The following is a 22,758-nucleotide window of genomic DNA, read 5'->3' as shown; positions in this document are numbered from 1 at the left end:
AGTTTTCTGTTACTGAGCAGTTCTTTTCACTTCAAACCGGAGCACCAACGTAGTCCGAGAATGAGAACCGGACTATCTGATGTGGTTCTCCGCAGCTACCGACACTGTAACCATTACTTCTAAGGTCTTTGCTAAAATTGCACTGTCGTATTTTTAGGACATTTTTGGGGTTGATTATTTGAACAATGGTTTTCTAAAGGAGTGAAATTATGTAGCATATATTTTATCTGCCGTTTGTTGAAGTAGCCGAGCATAACTGTCCGAGAAAGATGGCGAGGAGTCAGATTCGCCTCTCTCTCGCCCTGGTTTTACTTGGGATTTTTACTCTCAAACTGCCGTCCGTGAAAGGAGATATAGCGGGAGAACAGGAGGAGGAGGAGAGGTCTTGTCAAGGTGCCTTCGATCTCTACTTTGTCCTCGACAAGTAAGCGGCAGTTATTATTTATGACTACTTACTTTCTCATCAATGCGCATTGCTATGCAACATCTTTGTTGTTTGGAGAACGTGCAAGTGTGGGTCCTGCGTGTCGTGGACTACTGTTGTAGCCCATAATAGCACATTTCTACATTTCAAATAACCTACTCTGCAATATTAACCCAGACTATTTTGTAAATATCAATTCAGTTGAAATAAAAGTGTTGTAAACAACTTTGTCACGTAGTAATCTGGGCTGTTCCACACTTTTTCTGCATACATTCTAAAAGCGATACAACTTCTCGGTTGGCTTTGATCTTATAGCTAGGTCAAACTGTTTTCCGAAATTTGTGCACATTCGATTAACCATAAGATATTGTCATTATGAAAATTGTTTAGCGCTATCCTGGTCGGCGCAAGCCCCTGGATGGAAGCTTGTGAGGAAAACATAGTCTCTCCCCCTCGGGATTCAAGGCGAGACTGGGCAAGGCAAGCAGGATGCGTGGATTGGGTTACATGCTGACGACGCCTGCGGATGCAGCTGCACTGACTGCCAGACAGTAGCACAGCCTTGTTCTGTAGCGCTGTATACAACTTGGCTTCGGGCGTTCGATACCTTCAAAAATATCAATCTGATAAATTAACCAAACAATAATCTATAAATGCAGTATATGATATATATTCTTTCTTTCATTCTGTTTCAACTCAATCTTGTCAGAACTATAAGGTTCTCAAGGAAGCATGGATTATTCATGGTTGATAATCTTATCGCCAAAAGGCCATGTTGAATCTCACCATATCATCGCACCTGACATGGTTCCTTCAACAGTATTAGCTAAACCTTCTGATACCTTCTTATCTTTATAGTATAGTATAGATACAGTTTCATACTATAGCATTTAGTTAAGTATATTATAGCAATACTTTCATAGCACAGGATAGCTATACCTTCAAATAATAACTTTGTATTATAGTTCCCTTTTAATCATAGTATACAGTAGATATACCTTCCTAGATACCCTTGTATTACTGGATAGAAAGGTTGCAATAATGCCAGCAGAAAACACAAAACAGTCTTAACTGTTAAGTCTCCAGTCACTGTAGCCTACTCTTCCTAGTAATGGACGCCAGCCATCGTAATTGACATTTTTGTCATAACAAGGCTTTATGGGTGAGGTGTGATTATACATGTGGACACAGAACAGGCCAACGTGTCACAACACGCTGAATATGGAAAGAACAAGGGTTCTCTGAAAACCAGAGCACTGATCATGACTGAACTGTAAACATGTGAAACAGTACGGAGAGGAATAGACAATAAAAAAAACACATAATTAAGCGCAAGGGCAATTTCAAAGTTAAAGCTTTGGCCAGGGAGTTGTGTCGAGTGACTGGCAAGAATGCTGACTGACCAAGCCCCTGGCATGCCTCTGTTTGGGCCTGCCAGTTTCACCAGACCAACCCAGTGCTCTTTCAGCTAGCAACCCAGAGCTCTTTCAGTTACCTACACAGAGCTCTTTCAGCTCACTACTCAGAGCTCTTACAGCTAACTACCCAGACCTCTTTCCTCCAGTCCATGCATCTATCTGGGACCTTTCAGACCCTGAATGCCAGGCAGTGACCCCAGCTAATCCTCAAATACCACCCCAGCGATTTACCAGGCTACTTCTGATAGTTCTGGAGAGGCCCTAATGTGTCTGTTTAGCCAGGAGCATTCTCCTCCTCAACTCCTCAATCTGATGTTGATCTTATTAGGAAGGAGTGTCTGTGTGTGGTCCGGTCTACATGGGTACACTCTGCCTCCTTCAATAAAAGTTAAGGGATATTCTAACACCACATTTGCACAGTTTTAACTTTAGTTGTGATCATGGGCGGAGCGGGGGGGTGTCTTCTGCAGCTTGAGCCCGATTGTTTTCTCAAAAGCCCTGAATGTTTTTGGTTAAATTGTTTGTAATTTTCAGCAAATATAACAGTATGAGTCCAACGTAATGTTTTATACTACATAAAGCTCAAAAAACAATTTTGCGCTCAAATGAATGCTAAGAAATTTCACATGCGCTATGTGTGCTCGCATTACCTGTAGAAGTTCATACCTAAGATCACATCAAAGCTTAAATAGGTCCTAAATTGGGGCTCAGGGGCTGTTTACTACGTCTGGCTCCGCCCCTGGTGGGGATTAAGTATTGAGAATACTCTTTGTCCAAATAAATAAATTGGGTGTGCTCGGTCTCTATATATAGCCTTGACTAATGGGTACCCACTGCCCTGACATGCTTCTGCATGGACATGTCCTTGCCTGGACCCACTGGTTGGTGCTGAAGCCAGACCACAGCCCATCAACCTTATGTGTGTCAGCCCATCAACCTTATGTGTGTTTGGTGTAATGGAACTGAGTGTGTCTTCCCAGACACACTCAGGAGCAGAATTCTGAAGAATACTTTAGAACCGGAGCTCTGTCCGATCTTGTGGAACACCAGCAGGTCTCAGCATTCCACAGCTTCATATCAGAACCACATCAAAGAGCCTGCTGAAGCCTGCCTGAATGTCTCCAGCCCATTCAAGAGAAGCCCTGTTCAGTGGCGCCGTAGCAGATATGTGCTATATAGTACAGTGTACCTGGAGTTGCCGTTGAGACTACAGATCTAGCTGTCGGAGAAGGGGAAGATTAGGACTCAGAATTGCAAATGGAGACTAGTGTTTGTATTAGTCAGACAGACAGGAGACATGCGTTTAGACAGAAAACACGAAAAGCCAGGCTGTAAAAGAGAATCACAGACTTCTAGACACACACACACCATTTAGAGCAAATGACCCCCATTAGTTACAATGAGTCAGTGCATGCTATGTAATGTCTGGCGTACAATAAAATACATGTATAAAAAAGCCAAAAAGAAACACAAATGAGCATTGAGTGCTTGTAAATTAGCAGTGTGTAGGCAACCTTGGGTATTGCTGTTTTTGGAAGGCTGGATTCTTAGATTTTGTTGCTTAACCAAAGCATTATGAAAGGATGCTTCTTAAGTTTGTTGTGGGGATTAGCGTGGTGGATGGTGTTAAAGAACCAACACCATCCATCATGCTAGTGGATGCTTTGGTGCTATTGGTGGTAATGTAACACAGTTGAAGTGTAACACACCCGCACACAGCGACACCTTTACCCCTGCTGAGATTGAGCCTTGTGCCCCTCTGTTGCTCATGTCACAGTCTTTTATTACAGTACAAACACACACACATATATGTACCCCTCCACCCCCAGCTGGATGTCACCTCTGTGTCACTCGGGTACCGAAATCTCAGCCTTTACACTCTCCAGACCGCCAACCTGTTGTGAGCCTGGCTGTCCTCAGTGGGACCATCTGTTCCCTCTCACAGGGCCTGGGGGGGGGGGGGGGGGCTAGGGGGGGGGGGGGGGTTGGGGGGGGGGAGCACGGAAGGGCTGGGGATGTGCTTGGGGCGCAGGGTGGGGGGTGTTAGAAAGGAAGGCAGGAACAGCAGAGGGGAGAGAGGAGAGCTGGAGGCAGACTCCTACATCTGTCCTGGTCCACTCTGCATGCAAGGACCAATTAGCCCCCATTAGCAGTCCCCTGGGAGGGCTGGTGATCAGGGAGGGATGCCCTACTGCAGGCTGGAGGGCTAGGCTGGTGGTGGAGGAAACTGAACCTAAAGGCTGGGTCCATGTGAGGTCAAATCAAATTTATTTGTATAGCCCTTTTTACACGCAAGCATGTCACAGAGGGCTTCACATATGCCCATTAGAACTGCCCCTCAACCAACCTAAACCCTCAAGGAAGACAAGGAAAAACTCCCAAAAAACTCTCAACAGGAGAAAAAAAAAAGGAAGAAACCTTGGGAGGAGCAATTCAGAGAGGGATCCCCTCCTCCAGAGACGGTTGGTGGGAGAGAGGAGCAGAACACAGGCTAAACATAGTCATACAGTGTCGATGGGTTTTTAAAACACCAAAATCCATTATTCAACTTTATAGATGTAGGACAAGGGGAGGTCCCACAAGCACAATGTTGTTGCACTGTGTTCTTTAAACACAAACTGTTACTTCACACTTAATACTGTAATACATTTAGACCTATGCACTTCCATTCCTTGATTATCTGCTACAATTACTATATGCACCATTTGTTACTTTTCTTTGGAAGAAAGTGTCTGCATAAGGAATAATTGTAAAATGTATGCATAGTGGGATCCGATGGTGGAATGAACTAAAAAGCTTTATCATGGTGTGATGGTTTTCAGTGCTCCGTGGTAAATTGTTGTTCTGTGCACATCTTTTTTTGTGATTTGTGACAATGCTGTTTGTATGGTTAGCCAAAAGATCTCACTGCGGCGAACAGAGATGTATTTTCCATATGTTTTTCAGAGGGGAAATGTCTGTCCCATCTCTCACATGTGCTAATCTTAATGTTTCAGGTCTGGAAGTGTGAAGAACCACTGGAGTGAGATCTACTCCTTTGTTGAACACTTGGCTGAGAAGTTCATCAGGTAAGAAGCGTGTGACTGTGAGGACATGTCAATACTGTAATGATGTTTTCTGAAAATAATGCATAAAATAATGCATACATATAATAATATGTGTGTTTGTGTGTTCCACAGTCCTATTTTGCGCATGTCCTTCATTGTTTTCTCCACACAAGGAAAAACCATCATGAAACTGACAGAGGACAGGTATGACAGCTACGCTTGACCGGTGGACTGATACGATAACCACCCTTCATAACCACCTTTCATAACTACCCTTATCAACCACTATTCATAACCATTCTTCAAAACCACCCTTCATAACCACTGTCCTTAACCACTCTGGTCCAGCAGTATGGCGCTGCAGGCTTTCATATAATCAGTTACAACTCATCACACTGTCTTCTGAACCCCCATCTTCATTAACACACCTGTCCAAATTTCTACCCCTGAAAACCACTGTTAACTATACATCCACCCCCTCCCAGCCTGTACCAGGGTATGTGACCAGGGCTGTGCTCTCCTCTTGTCCCCTCCCCAGACAGGCCATCACGGAGGGCCTGAGAGCCCTGAAGGACGTCTACCCAGGGGGAGACACTTTCATGAACCTGGGACTGGAGATGGTGAGAACAGAGCCCCCTGTCTGTCTATGTTACTGATGTTCTGAAGCCAGGTCCGGCTCATTGCCTAAACTCGTAAAGCAAAAATGTTCATGTTTAGTGTTTAGTGTTTGACCATGCTCTGCTTGTGAACTTCACGGATGGTTTGGCTCAGTGGTAGCGCAAATGACTGCAGATCAAAAGGATGCAGGTTGAAGTCCCTTGTTGTACATGCTTTGGATTAAATCACCTGCTGAAAGATACACTATTAACTCATATACCTTTTTGTTTGGTGCTAAACCAAACCTTCACTGTTGCAGGCTAACACACAGATATATCAAGAGAACCAAGGTAGGTTTCAACTATATTTCTGCTCTCGTATGAGTTCACAGGCAGGTCTATGGAGACTGCATTCTAAACATGTGGTTGTGTGTTTAAAGGGACAGCCAGTGTGATTATTGCTCTCACTGATGGCGAGTTGAACGAATGGCAGTTTGACACGGCACAGCGAGAGGTGAGAGAAGACAATTATCCTTCTTTGTGAACCGGATGGGACGATTTCCCTTTTACTGGACAATAATATTTGGCAAAACCAAGTTCTTTTTATCTATGTGTAAACTTCTCTTTTAATGCATGTGTTGTATGTGAATGTGTGTTGACTGGACCTATGTGTGTGCGTGTGTTGTGCACTGTATGTGTATGTGTGTTGACTGGACTTGTGTGTGTGTTGTGGTCTTGCAGGCACGCAGGGCTCGGTCTCTAGGAGCTATAGTGTACTGTGTTGGAGTGAAGGAGTTCAATGAAACACAGGTAGGACCCTGGTCAAGATCCTTACACACTCACACTCACTTGTACAGTCACTTGCTCACAATCACTTACACCCCAGCTAACACCCCAGAAACGTAACTGAGACATCTGTGATGTTCCCCTAAGGTTTTTCAGAGGTACTGAATAGAGCCTTTTTGGGACATTATATAAGTACATTATAGGTACATTCATAAATTGTGAGTGAGGAACATTGTGAATGTACAAATGTCCCAAACAGGCTGTAACATTCAGTACCTCTGTAAAACCTTAGGGAACGCTACCAATGTCTTCGATACGATTCTTGTACATCATGACACTTTATGAAAACATTATTATAGGTAATCCTTATAACGATACGTACAGTACTCATAGGGGATATAATCTTATGTACGTTAAATAATAACGTCATTAGGACATTCAGAGGCCCCCACATTTCTACGTCCTGAAAAGACTTGGGATGTAACTTTCGTCAGCTGACACCACAGGTACGTAACCATGACTTTGTGGAGATTAAAATAACACTGAGGTCACCTCCTGGAACGTAATTTTGTTAGCTGGGACACCCGCTCATACATACTTACATTTACTTTCACATGCTCATAAATATACACTCAATCACAATCACACACACTTTCTCCCATACACACTCCCTCACACTCATTCACAATACACACTCTCACACACACCCTAACCCTGTTTCTGATGCTTAATATTAATCCTAAGTGTGTGTCTCTCTGTGTAGCTGGCCACTATAGCAGACACCCTGGAACATGTGTTTCCTGTGTGGGGGGGCTTTCAGGCCCTCAGGGGGATCATCGACTCGGTATGCACACACACATACATACAAACACTCTCACACATTCAAACACTCAGACACACACTCACACATACATGTATACACACATATACACATCCACTGTTCTCTGTCGTCAGGTAATTAAATAACTTGCAGGTCAGGTAATTAAATAACTTATCAAAGTAGTTAATTGCACTTCTATTAACTAGCTGTTCCTGGTCTGTTGTGTTCTCAGATCATTAAAAAGTCCTGCATTGAGATCCTAGCAGCAGAACCCTCCAGTGTGTGTGCAGGAGGTAAGATCAGCCTCGACTCTCCTGACCTCCGACCTCTGTCTCAGTACAGGCCTCAGCTGGTGGTGATCCCCCAGTCAGCCTGACCTGAGGGAGCATACAACTGTAAACACTTTTGCTGTGTGTCAGTGTGGCTGGGGGTTTGTATGTTTGGGAACATCCTATTGGTGAAGTTGTGCCAGACAACAGCAATCACACACAGAAGAGTATAGCATTTAGAGCCAGTGTCCCGCAGACACTTTTTATGCACTGTGAATGTCCAACTGCTGGATTAACACAATGTGTTCACTGTCAGTCACGCTGTCAGTGTGTGTGTGTGTGTGTGTGTATGTGAGTTTGTGTGATGACACATATAACAGGCAGCTGACTGATTGCATGGTCACGATGACCCCAGAGTGACAGTGACCGTATTGTGTGTGTGTGTCTGTAGAGGGGCCGGCGGAGGCAGTTGGTCGGAGGAATTAGCAGGACATGTTTAAGCATCGCTGCTTCTCTGGCCTAGTTTGCCACAACCAATATGCTAAACAGACACTCTCCATCCCTCCATCACCCCCACTTTTATTAACAGAGAGAGAGATATAGAGGACAAGAAAGCAAGAAAAATGATGAAGAACAAGACAAAAAGAGATACGAGGAGAGAGAGAGACTGTTTGTGTGTCACTCTGCTGGGAGTGCTGCTGGTGTGTTGCCAGCAGGATAGATATGCTCTGACATGACCTTATTAGGACTCATTTAGGAAGAGTGCACTTGCAGCACAATCACCACGACAACCAGCAGATGAGATTAACGTTCTCCAGACATAGTCAGTGTTCATTATGGGATAGAAGAGGAGAGGAGTTTGACGGGTGGAGAGGAGAGGGGAGGGGAAGGGATAAAATGAAAGGGACGGAGAGGAGGGGGGGGGGAGGAGAGGAGAGGAAAGGAGAGGAAGCTTGTGAAGATAGATAGATACAGAAAGGATGGAGAGAGAGATAGGGGTGAGATACAGATAAACAGCCTTTGTGTCTAGACATAGATAGAACAAGTCTCTCCAGACAGAGCCAAGGTTGGTCTCTCCAAACAGAGTTGAGCATAGTCTTCTCAGACAGTCTCTCCATGTGGATTTTCACGTGTTAAGTGCAAGCGTGTGTTGGTTTGTGTGAGACAGTGAATGTGCTAGAAGGGTAAGGATGACAGGACGATGTTTCACCATCAGAGGATGTGACATCAGCCATAACTATCCCGCCCAGCCCCCTCTGTATTTACATAGGAGCCGACAGTGTGCATACTGTAGGTAATGTGACAGTGGCTTCAGGAGCCAGGAGGGCCTCTGTGTCTCGCTGCCACACGTATGGTCTTATTTAGCTTCCGCACACACACGCCCACACACACACCCACACACACACATGTCCCTCAGACTGATGTGAAGTGACCAGGCCGAGCTGCCTGAAAACAGGCCATCAGACTGGACAGTGAACACTCAGCCTCTCTATCAGACATGACAGCACGGATCACACACACACACACGTCACACACACCCAGGCAATCAGGCCTGGCAGTGAAAGTCAGAGGGTCTATCTAAGGTGACAGCAGAGATTGCTGCTTTCATTAACGTCTGACCCTTAATCTCCCCTCCTCCACCCCTCCTCCAGCCCCCCCTCCCTCTCTCCCCTCTCCACCCCCCCAGCCCCCCTCCACCCCCCCCCCCCCCCCAGCCCCCTTCCCTCTGCTTACTGTCCCGTTGCACTAACATGATTGAGGAGGCCAAATTTGGACATGGCACAACCCTACCCCCCATACACACAAGCTCACACACAAAAATTAGCTTGCAGACTCGCACACATTCTTATAACTCCCATCAGAATATCAAATGGACTGCAATTATATAGCTTTTCTACCTTAGCGGCACTCAAAGTGCTTTACAATGTTTGCCTCTCATTCACCCATTCATACTCTCACTCACACATACTGACGGCAGTGAGCTGCCATGCAAGGCGCCGGCCTGCCCATCGGGAGCAACTTGGGGTGCAGAGTCTTGCTCACGGATACTTCGGCACATGACCTTGGAGGAGTCGGGGTTCGAACCGCCAACCTTGCGATTAACAGACAACCCTCTCTACCCCCTGAGCCACAGCCGCCCCAATCAAGTGTAGTAGTAGACGACTGGACAACTGGGATGCCAACTTACAATCAAACAGACAATCACTGCCATTATCTTGTTTATTTCAACACATTAGTTAGTTAGTTAGTTAACCCCTAGAAAATATCTGATACTTTTACTGTGTGTGTGAATGTTCTCTGTGTCTATCCTTGACCTTTTTGAAACTCTGTCACACACACAGGCACACACAGGCACATGTTTTTATCCAGTGATCTTTACGCTGTAGCTTTAAATGTTAAAGGTGTGGCAAATGTTCAGTTCTGTTAGCCAGGCTAATGTTAGAGAAAGCCTCAGTGCACAACCGAAAACCATAAACAGACACACACACATGCCGTTGGTGCCATAGGTAAGGTCAGATCTAGTTTGACTCTGCTGGTGTCAACCCTGCAGTCACATTTCTAAGCGAGCATTTTTTCCCCTCTCTCTAGCATATGCTGGTTACCAACCACACACACACACTAACACACACACACACTAATAAACACACTAACACACACTGCAGCATATGCTGCCTAGCTCCCGTCACCGCGCATGACTGGCGCCTGGGGGGACCAAAAGGTCAGACACACACATGTACACACACATACACACGCACAAATACACACACCCCTCCTGGCTACAGTGCTGGCAAATATTTGTGAACAGCAGCACTTTTATGTGTTAGCACCAGTGGAGCATTTGCTACGCCATTCCACACATGCATGCACATATTTTGTACACACATACACCTTCACACACATACATTCACACACACACACATTCACACACACTCACATACTGTTGGCATCAATGAAGCATATGCTTGTTATCAGCCCCTGCTTGACTTGACACGTCCTGAAAGGTTAAAGATAGAGCAGACACAAAAGTTAGCAAGGCACACACATACACGCACACACATATACTAACATGCGTGAATCCTCCAACACTTTGACATGGATTAGGGAAGACTGTTGTGAGTGAATGAGATTATACAGTCAATACTGCACTATACATTATATGTAACTAGTATACTTATAAGCCTGTCTAATCTCTCTCTCCCCCTCTCTCTCTCTCTCTCTCTCTCTCTCTCTCTCTCTCTCTCTCTCTCTCTCTCTCTCTCTCTCTCTCTCTCTCTCTCTCTCTCTCTCTCTCTCTCTCTCTCTCTCTCTCTCTCTCTCTCTCTCTCTCTCTCTCTCTCTCTCTCTCTCTCTCTCTCTCAGAGAGCTTCCAGGTAGTGGTAAGAGGTAATGGGTTTCTTCACGCCAGAAACACTGACCAGGTCCTCTGCAGCTTTAAACTCAACGACACACACACTCTGGGTTAGTACCGCACATGCACACAACCACACTCTCTGGGTTAGTACACACACTAACCCAGAGAGTTAGTGTGTGTACCCCCCCCCCCCCCCCACACACACACACACACACATTCTGACTTAATACTACACCATACACACACACATACAAGTGAACATATTGATAATGTGTAGTATAATGCCTTATGTCCGATTCTCTGTCTCCAGTAAACATGAACATGTTCTCTCTGAGCAGATGAGCGACCAGTCGATATAGAAGACACCTTCCTACTCTGTCCTGCTCCAGTCATAGACGAAGTTGGAAGGTAAGTTACAACATCCATCCTTTCTTTCTTTCTTTTCCATCTGTCCATACGTATAACCTGTTCAAGGAGTGTTCTGAAGGAGGCTTTCTCTCCAGCCCTGCACATGGGGTAAGCCATCCACTGATTGGACGACACCATGACTTGACCAGTTGGATGTCTTCAGCTTGTTCAGATGTTGTGGGTTGTAGCTAGGCTGGAGGTGCAGACTCAGCCCTGGGGGACCTGCAGGCTGAGGAACAGTGAGACTGACATGCCTGCTGGTGGGATAGAGCATGAAAGTGTCCTTGAACAAATGAGGGCCAAAGTCGTGGGAGGGCCTGCGATCAATCAGTGTTTGTCAGAGTTAACGAAGCCAGACACCAATCACAACAGGGAAATACGGAGAGAGGATCAGAGGTGTGGATGAGGCAGTGAGGAAGAGGAGGAGGAAGAGGAGAAGGAAGAGGAGAAGGAGGGTGAGAGTAGCAGAGGGAAGGAATGGGAGGAGAAGGAAGATGAGAGGGAGAGGAGGAGGAGGAAGATTAGAAGAAGAGGAGGAGGAAGAGGAGAAGGAGGATGAGAGTAGCAAAGGGAAGGAGTGGGAGAGGAAGAGGAGAAGGAAGATGAGAGGCAAAAGAGGAGAGAAAGAGGATAAATATGAGATGAAGAAGAAAAGGAGAAAAGAATGAAGATTAGAGGAAGATGAGAGGAGAGAAAAAAAACCCAGGGAGGCAAGGGGAGGCAACGACAGCCTAGGATAGGCCCGGGGGAGGTAGGTGGAGCCTATAGAACAGGCTGGAGGAGACTGGAGAAAGGTAGGAGAAGGCCTGGAGAAGTATCAACCCCTGTATCCCTATCCAGGCTCCACATCCTTCTCCAGACTCTCCCTGCCTTCCCCAGTATCATCCAGCCTCCTCTAGCATCCACCAGCCTCCAAATCCTCCAGCCTCCCCAGCCTCCACCAGCCTCAAGCCCAGTCCATAATTATACTCTCCTGCCCCCGGCCTCAGACACCTCCAGGTGACCATCTGTCGTGTCCCTGTCAACTAGATTTCAGACATGGTTTGAGTCTTCCTTTTCTGCTGGTGAAAGCTACTATTTTTCACACCAGAGCATGAGGAAGAGGAGGAGGAGGTAGAAGGGGTTTGTTTGTGTGTTGTATGTGACAGTAGGAGATGTAGCACCTCTTTGTTTAGCTGTATTTCATCAATCAGTCTCTTGTTTCCGCCTACATCTGGTTAGCTGGCCTGCAAGGGGGTCCAGCATGTATCCCTCCACAGAAGAACAAAATGAGAGCCTGATCACACAATGACAGGCAGAAGGAAGAGTGTGAAGGATGTGTTTTAGTTTTCTGCCATAAAAAAAGTGCTCTGTTCAGTATGTAACCACAAAACACTCCACTAATAATATTCCTGGCAGAACCGAATAGAACCGGAAGGTTGTGAATAAAACGACACAGCTGTCAAGTGAGAGGAGGATGTCAGCAAGGTCTGTAGGCTTATAGGAGTGGCTGTTTCTGATCATGGTCCACAGGCCTAAAGGATATTTTAGGGTTGTGCCCCACACAGACTCACACACACATACACACACATGCACACATTCTTTCCCTCCCCATCTCTCTGCCTTGTCGCACATGATGAAGTCATTGGTGCTGCTGTCACATAAATCTATGGTGACTGGGAACCTTCTGGATGCGGAACTACACACACACACATCGATACACCTACACACATTTGCTCACTCACACACACAAGCTCACACAATCACATTATGCTCACATGGATATACAGGGCTGTGGACTGACTGATGGACTGATATCTCTCTGTCACCAGTCACCTGATAGCACTGCACTTCCTGATAGCTTGTGAGAAAGAGAGACAGACAAGAGGGAGAATAGAGGAGGGAAAATAGAGGGATGAAAGGAGAAGACAAGAAAGGAAGATATAGGGGAAGAGAGAAGAGGGGAGAGAAGAAAGGAAGGAAAGGGAGAAGAATAGACAGATGAAGAAAGGGGTGGGTATTTAGAGACGTCAAACTAGCTCTTAGTTTTTAAAGAAGCGAAGGACTGCAAAAGAGAGGTTGGAAGGAGGGAAGACAATGAAAGAGTGTGAGTTGAGAAAACAAAGGGATCAGGCAGAGGGGATATCAAACAGGAAGGAACCTTCTTTCTCCCATCCCCCTTTCTTACTTCCTCTCCTTCCCATCAATCCCAATCACCCTAAAGTGACCTCTCCCCCTCACCTCCTTTACCCCCCCCCCCCCCACCCCCTCTCCTGAGTCTAAACCTTGGACTCAACGTCCCTTCTCTTTTCCACCCCCTAAACTAGAACCACAACATACAAAAGCCCTTTCTGCTCCCAGCTCCAGTCCTGCCCTCGAATCAACCGGCCACTGTTATCACATTCTGCACTTTCAGAAATAGTCACGTTTATAGTTCATAGATATCCAGTCTTGTTCTCTCTCTCTCACTGTCACAACCACACCAATTTACAATCTACTATATCTTATAAGCTCTTACCTCTCACATTTAGCCTTTGTGTGTGTGTGTGTGTGTGTGTGTGTGTGTGTGTGTGTGTGTGTGTGTGTGTGTGTGTGTGCTTGTGTGGACAAACAGAAAGAACTTATCTCTACTGAGATTTGCGTTTTTTGTTGAAGGGTGTTGTGGGTAACAGAGTTTTTCTTGTGTGCTGCAGGGTGATCTACCTGCAGGTGAGCATGAATGAAGGCCTGTCCTACATCACCAGCTCTGTGCACATCACCACCACCGAATGTGTGAGTACTCCACACAATACTGATCACCCATCAAGTGAAGCGGTTGTAGTTTAGTTGAGTAAATGATAAAAACATCCTGGTACACTTGATGCATTTTGACTGTTTCTCCTTTTTTTTACTGCTTACAGTTGCATACAGCTGAAGTTATTTATTTATCTTTTTATTCATTTTCCTTCTTGTTCTCTAGTTCTTTCTTCCCTCTCTCGCTCCTCCTCCTCTTCCTCCTCTGTGAGGTCTCTGCTCTCTCTCTCCAGTGTGAGTACCATCATGAAGCAGGACAACACTGACTGTCATGAAAGATGGGACAATGTATACATAGTTCATGTTTTCAAACATCTGTGTGTGTGTGTGTGCCGCGTGTGTGTGTGTAGTTCGATGGCACCATCCTGCTGATATCCTTGCTGGTTCTGTTCCTGTTGTTGGGTTTGATCTTTATGTGGTGGTTCTGGCCTCTCTGCTGCACTGTGGTAAGTGTGTTTTTTTAGTGCCAGCCAAAAATGAATCTGAATTTTATCATTGGGAATTTGAGATTTTCTGGAACTGAACATTACATGCTAATTTTGAGATTGCATTTCACAGAATAATAATAATAGCTTGCTATTTGTCTCACAGCCAGCAGTTGACCGAATCAGAACTTTGTTTTCAACATTTATCAATAATTTAACTCAGTCAAAAGCTGTAGCTGTTATTGTTATTAGTTAGGTACTTACACTTAATGTTTATGTGTGTCTGTGCATATGTGTGTGCACATGCCTCCTGTTGTCTTGATGTTAACTTGATTGTTCTTGGATGTTCTTCTCCAGGTAATCAGAGAACCTCCACCCCCCCCTCCTCCTGAGCCTGTAGGTTCACCGCCATCCACACACACACACACACACACACACACACACACACACACACACACACACACACGCATGCATGCTACCAGTTGTCTCAGTGTTGACAGTGTTGCCCCTACCTCCTCCAGGAGTCTGATGATGAGGATGGGATGCCTAAGAAGAGGTGGCCCACTGTGGACGCCTCCTACTATGGAGGGAGAGGGGTGGGGGGCATCAAGCGCATGGAGGTACACACATACACACTAACGCACACAAACACACCTATTACATGACATTACATTAGCATTTTAGTAGAAACTTTCTCTCTGTCTCAGTAGCGTATTGAGTAGAGATTAAATACACACAGTACTCTTATTTCCCTGGCTGCTGATTTTTCCCTTTGACATTTAGATTGTCTTTCTGTTTCTGACCCTCCCACCCCTCCGTAGGTGCGCTGGGGGGAAAAGGGTTCCACAGAGGAGGGGGCCAAGCTGGACAAGCCCAAGAATGCCGTGGTGAAGATGCCAGAGCAGGAGTACGAGCCCTACGAGCCCCGCCCTCGCAAGCCCCCCCGCGGTGCCCCCCAGCAGAGACGATGGTACAGCCCCATCCAGGGGAAGCTGGACGCGCTGTGGGCCCTCTTCAGACGAGGATACGACCAGGTGTCCCTCATGAGACCCCAGCCCGGGGACCAGGTGGGACCAGTACTGCTCATAACTAGTACTGATACTAACTAGAACTGATATACTAGCAAGTACGGATACCAACTAGTACTGATACTAACTAGTGCTACTTACTAGTACTGATATACTAGCTAGTACTGATGCTAACTAGTACTGATATACTAGCTAGTACTGAAACTAACTAGTACTGATACTAGCTAGTACGGATATAACTAGTACTGGGTTAACCTCATACTGATGCTGTTTGAATGATACAAATCAAGACTATCATACTAGTCTGATATTAACCATCAGTGTGCTCCGTATTTCTTTGATGAAATTATTAGATTCAATAAATGCCACAATAGAATAAACACCTTATTAAAATGTGACACAGTTAAATAAATGCCGCCCTCAAAAAAAATACAGCAACATTTTATTTTTATGTTCCGTAATTCTATGTATTTTTGGGTTGCTACAAATAGATACGGTACAAAGATGTCACTAAATATCCATTTTGGCTATCAGCGTCTTTATCGGCATCCTCGCCAACATTAATTAGAAACATCACTCATCGATCTAACTTTGTACGTTCGAGGCTTATGCTTTGCTGGCTGTTAACATATATAGTTGAGAGCACACTTACGTGCTTACTTACACTTTTATGAGACACCAAAGATGCAGTAATAAATACACTGTTTTGCAGTATCCCTGTGTTATTCCTGCTTACTAATTAAATGAACTACAGTTCAAAAAGTGCTGTGGTGTTTCATCGAAGAAATACGGTAACACTTACTCTCTGTTTCTCTCTCTCTCTCACTCCCTCTCTTTATTTCTCTGTTTCTCTTTTTCACTCTCTCTCTTTTTCACTCTCTCTCTGTGTCAGTGAAACATCTGCACTCTCTCTGTCATAAAGACACCAGGTGCCTGTGACTAACATAAAAAACTCTCACAGTGGCCAACGAACAACCACTGATTCAAAAATAGTACACGCACCAACACACACACACATACGGAATCAGTGAATGAACCCAGTGATAGCAGTCTCTATGTGCTCCAGACACAGATCTTGCATTGTCCTTACACAGTCAGCCCTGTACACTCCCCACCTCCCTGAGAACAGCCCCAAAGCAGGCCTGGCTGTGTGAGTCTCTCTGGGGGAGGACAGTGGACTGTGCGCTTGACCACTCAGCTGGGGCAAAGATTATCAGAGACATTACAGCAGCTGTAAGCTAGAAAATGTATTTTGAAATAGATAGACATGTACTGTTGGTGTGTCTGACTGGGTGTGTGAAGGCGCTCCAAGGTCCAAGTTGGACATCCCATAATGGTAATTAGCCATCAGATCAGGTCACCGTGGTGATACATCGGTTCAGGTCTGAATGGGGTCATTCTCTGATGGTGTGTCCTTACAGATCAGTGTGTTAATGTGTGTGCTTTGTGTCCTTGAAATCTGTTGGTCAAGGGACCATACACAGTAATTTAGGAATTATTTTCCTAAACTCTCCTCTTCCTCTCTCCTCTTTCTCTATCCTCTCCTCTCTCCACTCCTCTTCTCCTCCTCTTCTGTCCTCTCCTTTCCTTGTCTCCTCTAGTCTCACCTCCTCGGCTCTTGCCTCCTCTCCTCTTTTCCTCGTCTCTTCTCATCCCCTCTCCTCTCCTCTCAACCTTATCCATCTCTGTCAAAGAAACAGAACTTTCCGGGGTCTTTGTCAACCTTCGTCTGAGACAGATATTCACAGAGACACTCAACAATGAGCTTCTCCCTTCACGCGCCATTTAGCCCAGAAAATACAGCGCCCCCTCCAACGCGGGATCCAATGAGGGGAAAAATCTACTTTTGTCACCAACGGAGGGGTGGGGATAAGGGAGGGTAATTTGGAAGCTCCGTAATGGGCTGTGATGGTTGTATTTGACATGAAAAGACATTGTTGAGCCTTAAACAATCGGCATTGTGGTAGAGGGAGAGCGCTGCATATCATATTCAAACGCACAGGGAAAGGGGGAGACAGACAAAGTGTGTAATCTATCACACTAAAACAAGCCATGACTAGGAAAAGCACAACACTGAGGCATCTAAAAGCACAGCATCGTGATGAAAAGCACAGCCATGATGATGAGGCGCATGGATGGGACTCCTCAGTCCAATGGTGGATCAGACAGGAGGAGCTCTCTCACATCTCCACACATTATTCTCACTTCACTGAAGACGCAAACCCGTCAGCGGGTTGCCAGTTTATGCCCACAACGTGTGTGTGCCTGTGAGTGTGTGTGCGAATGTGTAGGTGTGCCTGTATGTGTGTATGTGTAGGTATGTGTCTGTGTGTGTGCGTGCATGTATGTATGTGTGTGTGTATGTGTAGGCGTGTGTATGTGTGAGAGAGAGAGTGTGTCAGCCGCCCTGAGAGAGCATCACACAGACAGATGGGGAGTTGAAAGGCCACGAGCCATATTGTGACAGAAGAGATTCCCTTATTTTGTACCCTTACTTACTGCTTCGTCCAGCCCGAATACAAACAGGAGGAGAAGAGGGGAGGGGAGAGGAGAGGAGAGGAGAGGAGAGGAGAGGAGAGGAGGGGAAATTAGAGGTGAGGATAGGAAGGGAAGGGAAGGAAGGGAGGGGAGGAAAAGTGACTATTTCCTGAGCCAAGTGGACTGCAGATTCCATTAGAAGATCTTCTTTGTGTATTGTGTGTGTGTGTGTGTGTGTGTGTTTGTTTGGGGGTGGATTGTTTTATTGTCATGTGAGGTGACAGGCAGAGCTGTCAGGTCAAATGTCTGTCTTCCCCTTTCTCTCTCTCTCTCTCTCTCTCTCTCTCTCTCTCTCTCTCTCTCTCTCTCTCTCTCTCTCTCTCTCTCTCTCTCCCCTTTCTATATCTTCAGCTATCTCTTAATCTTGTGCTGAGACAAGCACTGACAGTGTGTGACAACAGGCTTGTCATTTGATCCTAAATACAGATGAACCATATGAAGATACATGGAGCTTTATAGGATCACTAAAACAGAAACCATTGATATACAGAAAGAGAGAGAGAGAGAGAGAGAGAGAGAGAGAGAGAGAGAGAGAGAGAGAGAGAGAGAGAGAGAGAGAGAGAGAGAGAGAGAGAGAGAGAGAGAGAAAATTATAGCCTTGACAGCCACATGGACTGAAAGATCCTGTTCATCACTAACCTTTCACTGACCCACTCACACATCGACATGCATACACTCACTCTCACACGCCACACACACACATACACATACTTCATCAGTGCTAGGGGACTAGAGGAGAAGTACTCAGTGCTTCAGTTTCTAGGAGCCTCTCACCAGAGTTAGGGTCTCTTCTTCTCTCTGGCCCTTCAATGTATCCATTCCTTGTTCCTCTCCCCTCCTTCTACTCCTCCCATCTTCCACCCCCCCCCCCCCCCCTACATCCATCCTTCTATCCCTCCCTCTCCCTCTGTTCACCTTCCTCTCTCACTGTTATTCATTAGGTCACAGTTTTATTTAGGCCATATGCTCTCCCTGATGCACACACACATGCCCACACACACACACCCACAAACACACAAACGTACCCACACACACAAACACACACACACAGACCCTCACATATTCATGAGTTTGGGTTGTGCAAGCGTCCATATGCTGCCTCTGCTTTGGTGCTGCTCTTCTGCTGCTTACAGACTGGCCTTTTCACCGAGCCCCACTATCACACACACACACACACATACACACACTCGAACACAATGAACGAGAACAATGCTAGCCTTGCCTGGCCCCTCGGAATTGCCCCTGTGTTACTGAAGGCCCTCTGTGTTTAATAAGGTGTTAAATCAGACCACCTAGGGTCAACCCTCCAACCTTTAACCCTTGTGTTATCTTCGGGTCATTCTGACCCATCAGTCGTTGTGACCCACAGTCGTATTGCGACAACTTTACCGCATACAAAAACAAAGTAAAGCAATTTCTTTTAACCGTTGGGCTGTCTCAGACCCCCCACATTGCGACGGTTAAAAGAAAATTATTTTTATTTGTATTTGTATTGGGTAAAATTGGGTAAACACAACGATGGTTCGTTATGAACCTTTGGGTCATGTGACCCGAAGGCAGCACAAGGGTTAACTGCAGAGAGAGGGAGGAAGCGATGGAAGGAGGGAGTGAGGAGATCTGGGATATAAAGAGAGACACGCAATATGAAAGAGAGCAAGCACAAGTGGGAAGAGAGAGAGTGAATGAGGGGGCAGACAGACCAGGAAGGAGAGAAGGAGGCAAGCAGCGAAAGAGCGAAAGAGAGGGCTGAGCGACAAAGAGAAGTGGCAGTGATCTTAAAGAGAGGAGGAACAGTGGGGGCAATTAGAGAAGCGGTCCATTCTTCCTGACTTGTAAATTATGTTAAAAGACAGAAGGCTCAGAAGACCACACTTACAACCAGTGACACATGCACAGACACACACACACAGACACACACTCCACACCCCAGAGAGAAAGATAAACCCCTCTCTGTTTTTAGGAGGCATGATCTAAGAAAGAAGGGAGAGCCAGGAGAGAGGGAAGGCGAGAGGGATGAGGGGCCTCATGTGTGGGTGCTCTGTTCTGGTCTGTAGTCACTGTCCTGCAGGTGGGCACAGAAGACAGTCCGCTCCTGTGTGTATGTGTGTTTGTATTGTGTAGCTAACTCTCTGTTTGTTCCACAGGGTCGCTGTATCAGGTTCCATCGTGTCAAAGACGAAGACCCCCCTCCACCCCACGCCTCTCCCCCTCCCGCCCTCACCTCGCATCTCCCTCCCCCACCTCCCGTGGACCGGCAGCCTCTGATGAGGTCGACCTCGCCAGCCCCCCGCTCTGCCCCTCCATCCAGAGCACCTCGCTCCACCCCCCCAGCCCGAGTCCCCCCCGCCGTTGTCCGACCCTCCCCTGGTCCTCCCCCTGCCCGGGCCCCCCCCGGACCCTCGGGCCCCCCACCCTCCCGACCCCCTCCCAGGCTCTGAGGAGGAGGGAAGAAGAGGAGGGGAGGGGGGGTTGCACCTCCTGACCACGTCCCCCATAAAACTATTGTTTACCCCTCTGTCTCTTTCTCTCTCCCCCCCTGCAGCAAGGGGACCATCTACAAGCCAGGGGTCCTCACTGGGGGCTCTGAGCTTTGTTGCTGGGCAGCAAACGTGATATCTGGAGGAATATCAAATTAGCTACTGAGTTCATATGCATGGACCGTTTTGATTGGTTAAGGCTAGAGGAGCCAGGAAATTGTTTATTTGGATAGGACTGTATATAAATGAATCTACCTTCATGACTAATTCTTATTGGAGAAGCTCTGCCACACATAGGAAGTAGAGAATAATGTAATGTCAATGTGGATATACAGAATGCATGAATTGAGTGATGAAAGAAATATACTGATATGTTAAGAGAAAGAACTTCAAGGTTGAACTGTTCTGGGCCCTGTCTTGGTGTGTGTTGGTGTGCGGAGAGTCAGGCTGGGGCAGGGTGGACAGAGGGAAAGGGAAGGAGAAAGAAAGGAGAGAATTAAGGAGCATGAGGTGTCTAATAGTTTTTAGTGAATGACCGTGTTTGGGATTGAAGGCTGTTTCCAGATTGTGTGTTTGGAAGGTTGGCAAGGGTTGAATGTGTGTAAGTACATTTTACATGTTGTGTGTGTGTTTGCGTTGCGAGAATTGCGTACTCCAAGGGTATGTGCTGAGAAGTGTGTGTAGAAAGTAGTAGAGGGCCATCTGTTTCAAGACAGAAGGGGTTGTAAAGGACTTTCCAAATATTCATACACTTAATTCAACCAAAGAAAGTTATCTATGTAAAGTCTGTTTAAAGTTTCATTTTCTAGGAATATGCTTTGGAAGCACATATCTGATATTAGTATAAGGCTTTGTTTAGACTCAGTGAAGTAGTTTTATAACTGCAGGGCAGTTTTTGTGTATTTATTGAGCTGATGAAATAAATGTAGTCAGTCAACATGTGGCTGCCTCAGCTCAAATCTACTGTCCTTTACTGGGTTTCTCACTGACATACTGGTGGTGGGAGGTGGAGGTGGAGAGCATCCAACCATCCATTGTAATAGATTCATCCGGTCGATATCTTTAATTTTTTATTGAAATAAATATTGTTTAAGGGCTTGGGACATCACTGGTTTGGCACTGGCATAACATGTAATCTATCAAGTTTGTATTTGTTTATATGAATTATGTATTAACAAACTCAGAGAACAACTGTTCCCTGTTTTTATTAAAGACGGTTTTATTAAAAGTTTTTTGTTATACAGTATGCATTTTACTTGTGTTTTCATTCAGTGTTGGAAGAGACAGAGAGAAGATGAAAAGGAGAGAAAGACAGTAGAGAACAGAGATAAGGACAGAAAGACAAAGGACAGAAACAGAAAAGAGAAGAAAAGATATGGTGAAGAGACTGATGTAGAAAGAAGAGGAATGGATGAGAGATAGATGAGAGATAGTGCACGAGACAGAAGAGAGAGATGGAGACCAATACCTTGTGGAATGTTTATTGACTAAGTGTTTTAGCAGATTAAACTGGATGATGTCATGCTTCCTGTCCCCTGCCACGGTTTCATCAAGCTAATTAAACGGTGGACCAGAGGACATGGGAGAATTGTCCTTCCTTCCAGAAAAAGATCCTGTCAGAGCGAGATTCATAAACTGTTGATTAAAACACGTTTCTCTTCTTTAGCTCTCCCACTAAATCACTGGAGGTCATTTTGTACATGCTACGCTATGCAAAAATAAAACAAATATATATTTTCTTCCACAACTATGTTTAATACACATAACCTTCATTTGAAAAGATTCCAAATATATGTTTTAAGTTTCCAAATCGAATTGTTTTCGAGGAAGATAACTATCTCATTTTGAAAACCAAACCTTATGGAGCAGAGATGAGTTATATCTGGAATGCTCTGGTACTATATGGAATGTTTTGTTCTACAGGATCCTACTTAGCACACTCCAGACGTCGGCTCACCACAACTTGCATGGGAATGTTCTAGAAGCAGGCGGTAAAAAAAAGCATGCAGGCTTGGAATGGTGGATTGGTATGATAACAGTTCACTCTCCCGCAGTCACACACTTTAGTTTACTGGGTGCAAAGAGAGAAGAGAGAGGGGGATAGAGATGCCCATCCACCAAATAGAGAAAGAGGGGGAGGGTAAATAAGGACTGCACAGGGATCTGAGTCAAGCCTGCAGAGGACAGTGAACAGTAGCAGTGTTGTGTTGACTGTGTGTGTGTGCTGAAAGTAACTGAATAACTTGAATAGCTCTGGTTCAGCTGTACTCCCCTTAACTGAATGTTGTTTTAACACAGATCCAGCTAGGAAACAGTCTACAGGAATGACTGAGTCTCTGTGTCTCTCCCCGCGAGGCGCACACAAGCTCTCCCCCACTCTCTCTTTTAATGTCTCCTA

General features: G+C 45.7%; 1 protein-coding gene across 1 annotated transcript; it reads left to right on the top strand.

Moving 5' to 3' along the window:
- antxr1d (ANTXR cell adhesion molecule 1d) lies at nt 1–21,606 on the top strand. Its single transcript, XM_062463196.1, has 17 exons — nt 1–424; nt 4,839–4,910; nt 5,022–5,093; nt 5,428–5,509; nt 5,806–5,836; nt 5,926–5,999; nt 6,227–6,295; nt 7,035–7,115; nt 7,324–7,384; nt 10,721–10,819; nt 11,051–11,120; nt 13,793–13,871; nt 14,243–14,338; nt 14,675–14,713; nt 14,839–14,937; nt 15,139–15,384; nt 20,028–21,606. The coding sequence occupies exons 1-17, from the start codon at nt 270–272 to the stop codon at nt 20,319–20,321; spliced, it is 1,719 nt and encodes a 572-aa protein (XP_062319180.1). The 5' UTR covers nt 1–269; the 3' UTR covers nt 20,322–21,606.
- Nucleotides 21,607–22,758: the final 1,152 nt, after the last annotated feature.

The sequence above is a fragment of the Osmerus eperlanus genome, chromosome 6, assembly GCF_963692335.1.
Source record: "Osmerus eperlanus chromosome 6, fOsmEpe2.1, whole genome shotgun sequence".
NCBI lineage: Eukaryota > Metazoa > Chordata > Actinopteri > Osmeriformes > Osmeridae > Osmerus > Osmerus eperlanus.
The sequence above is the reverse complement of the archived record's forward strand: the minus strand, read 5'-3'. Positions and strand labels throughout refer to the sequence as shown.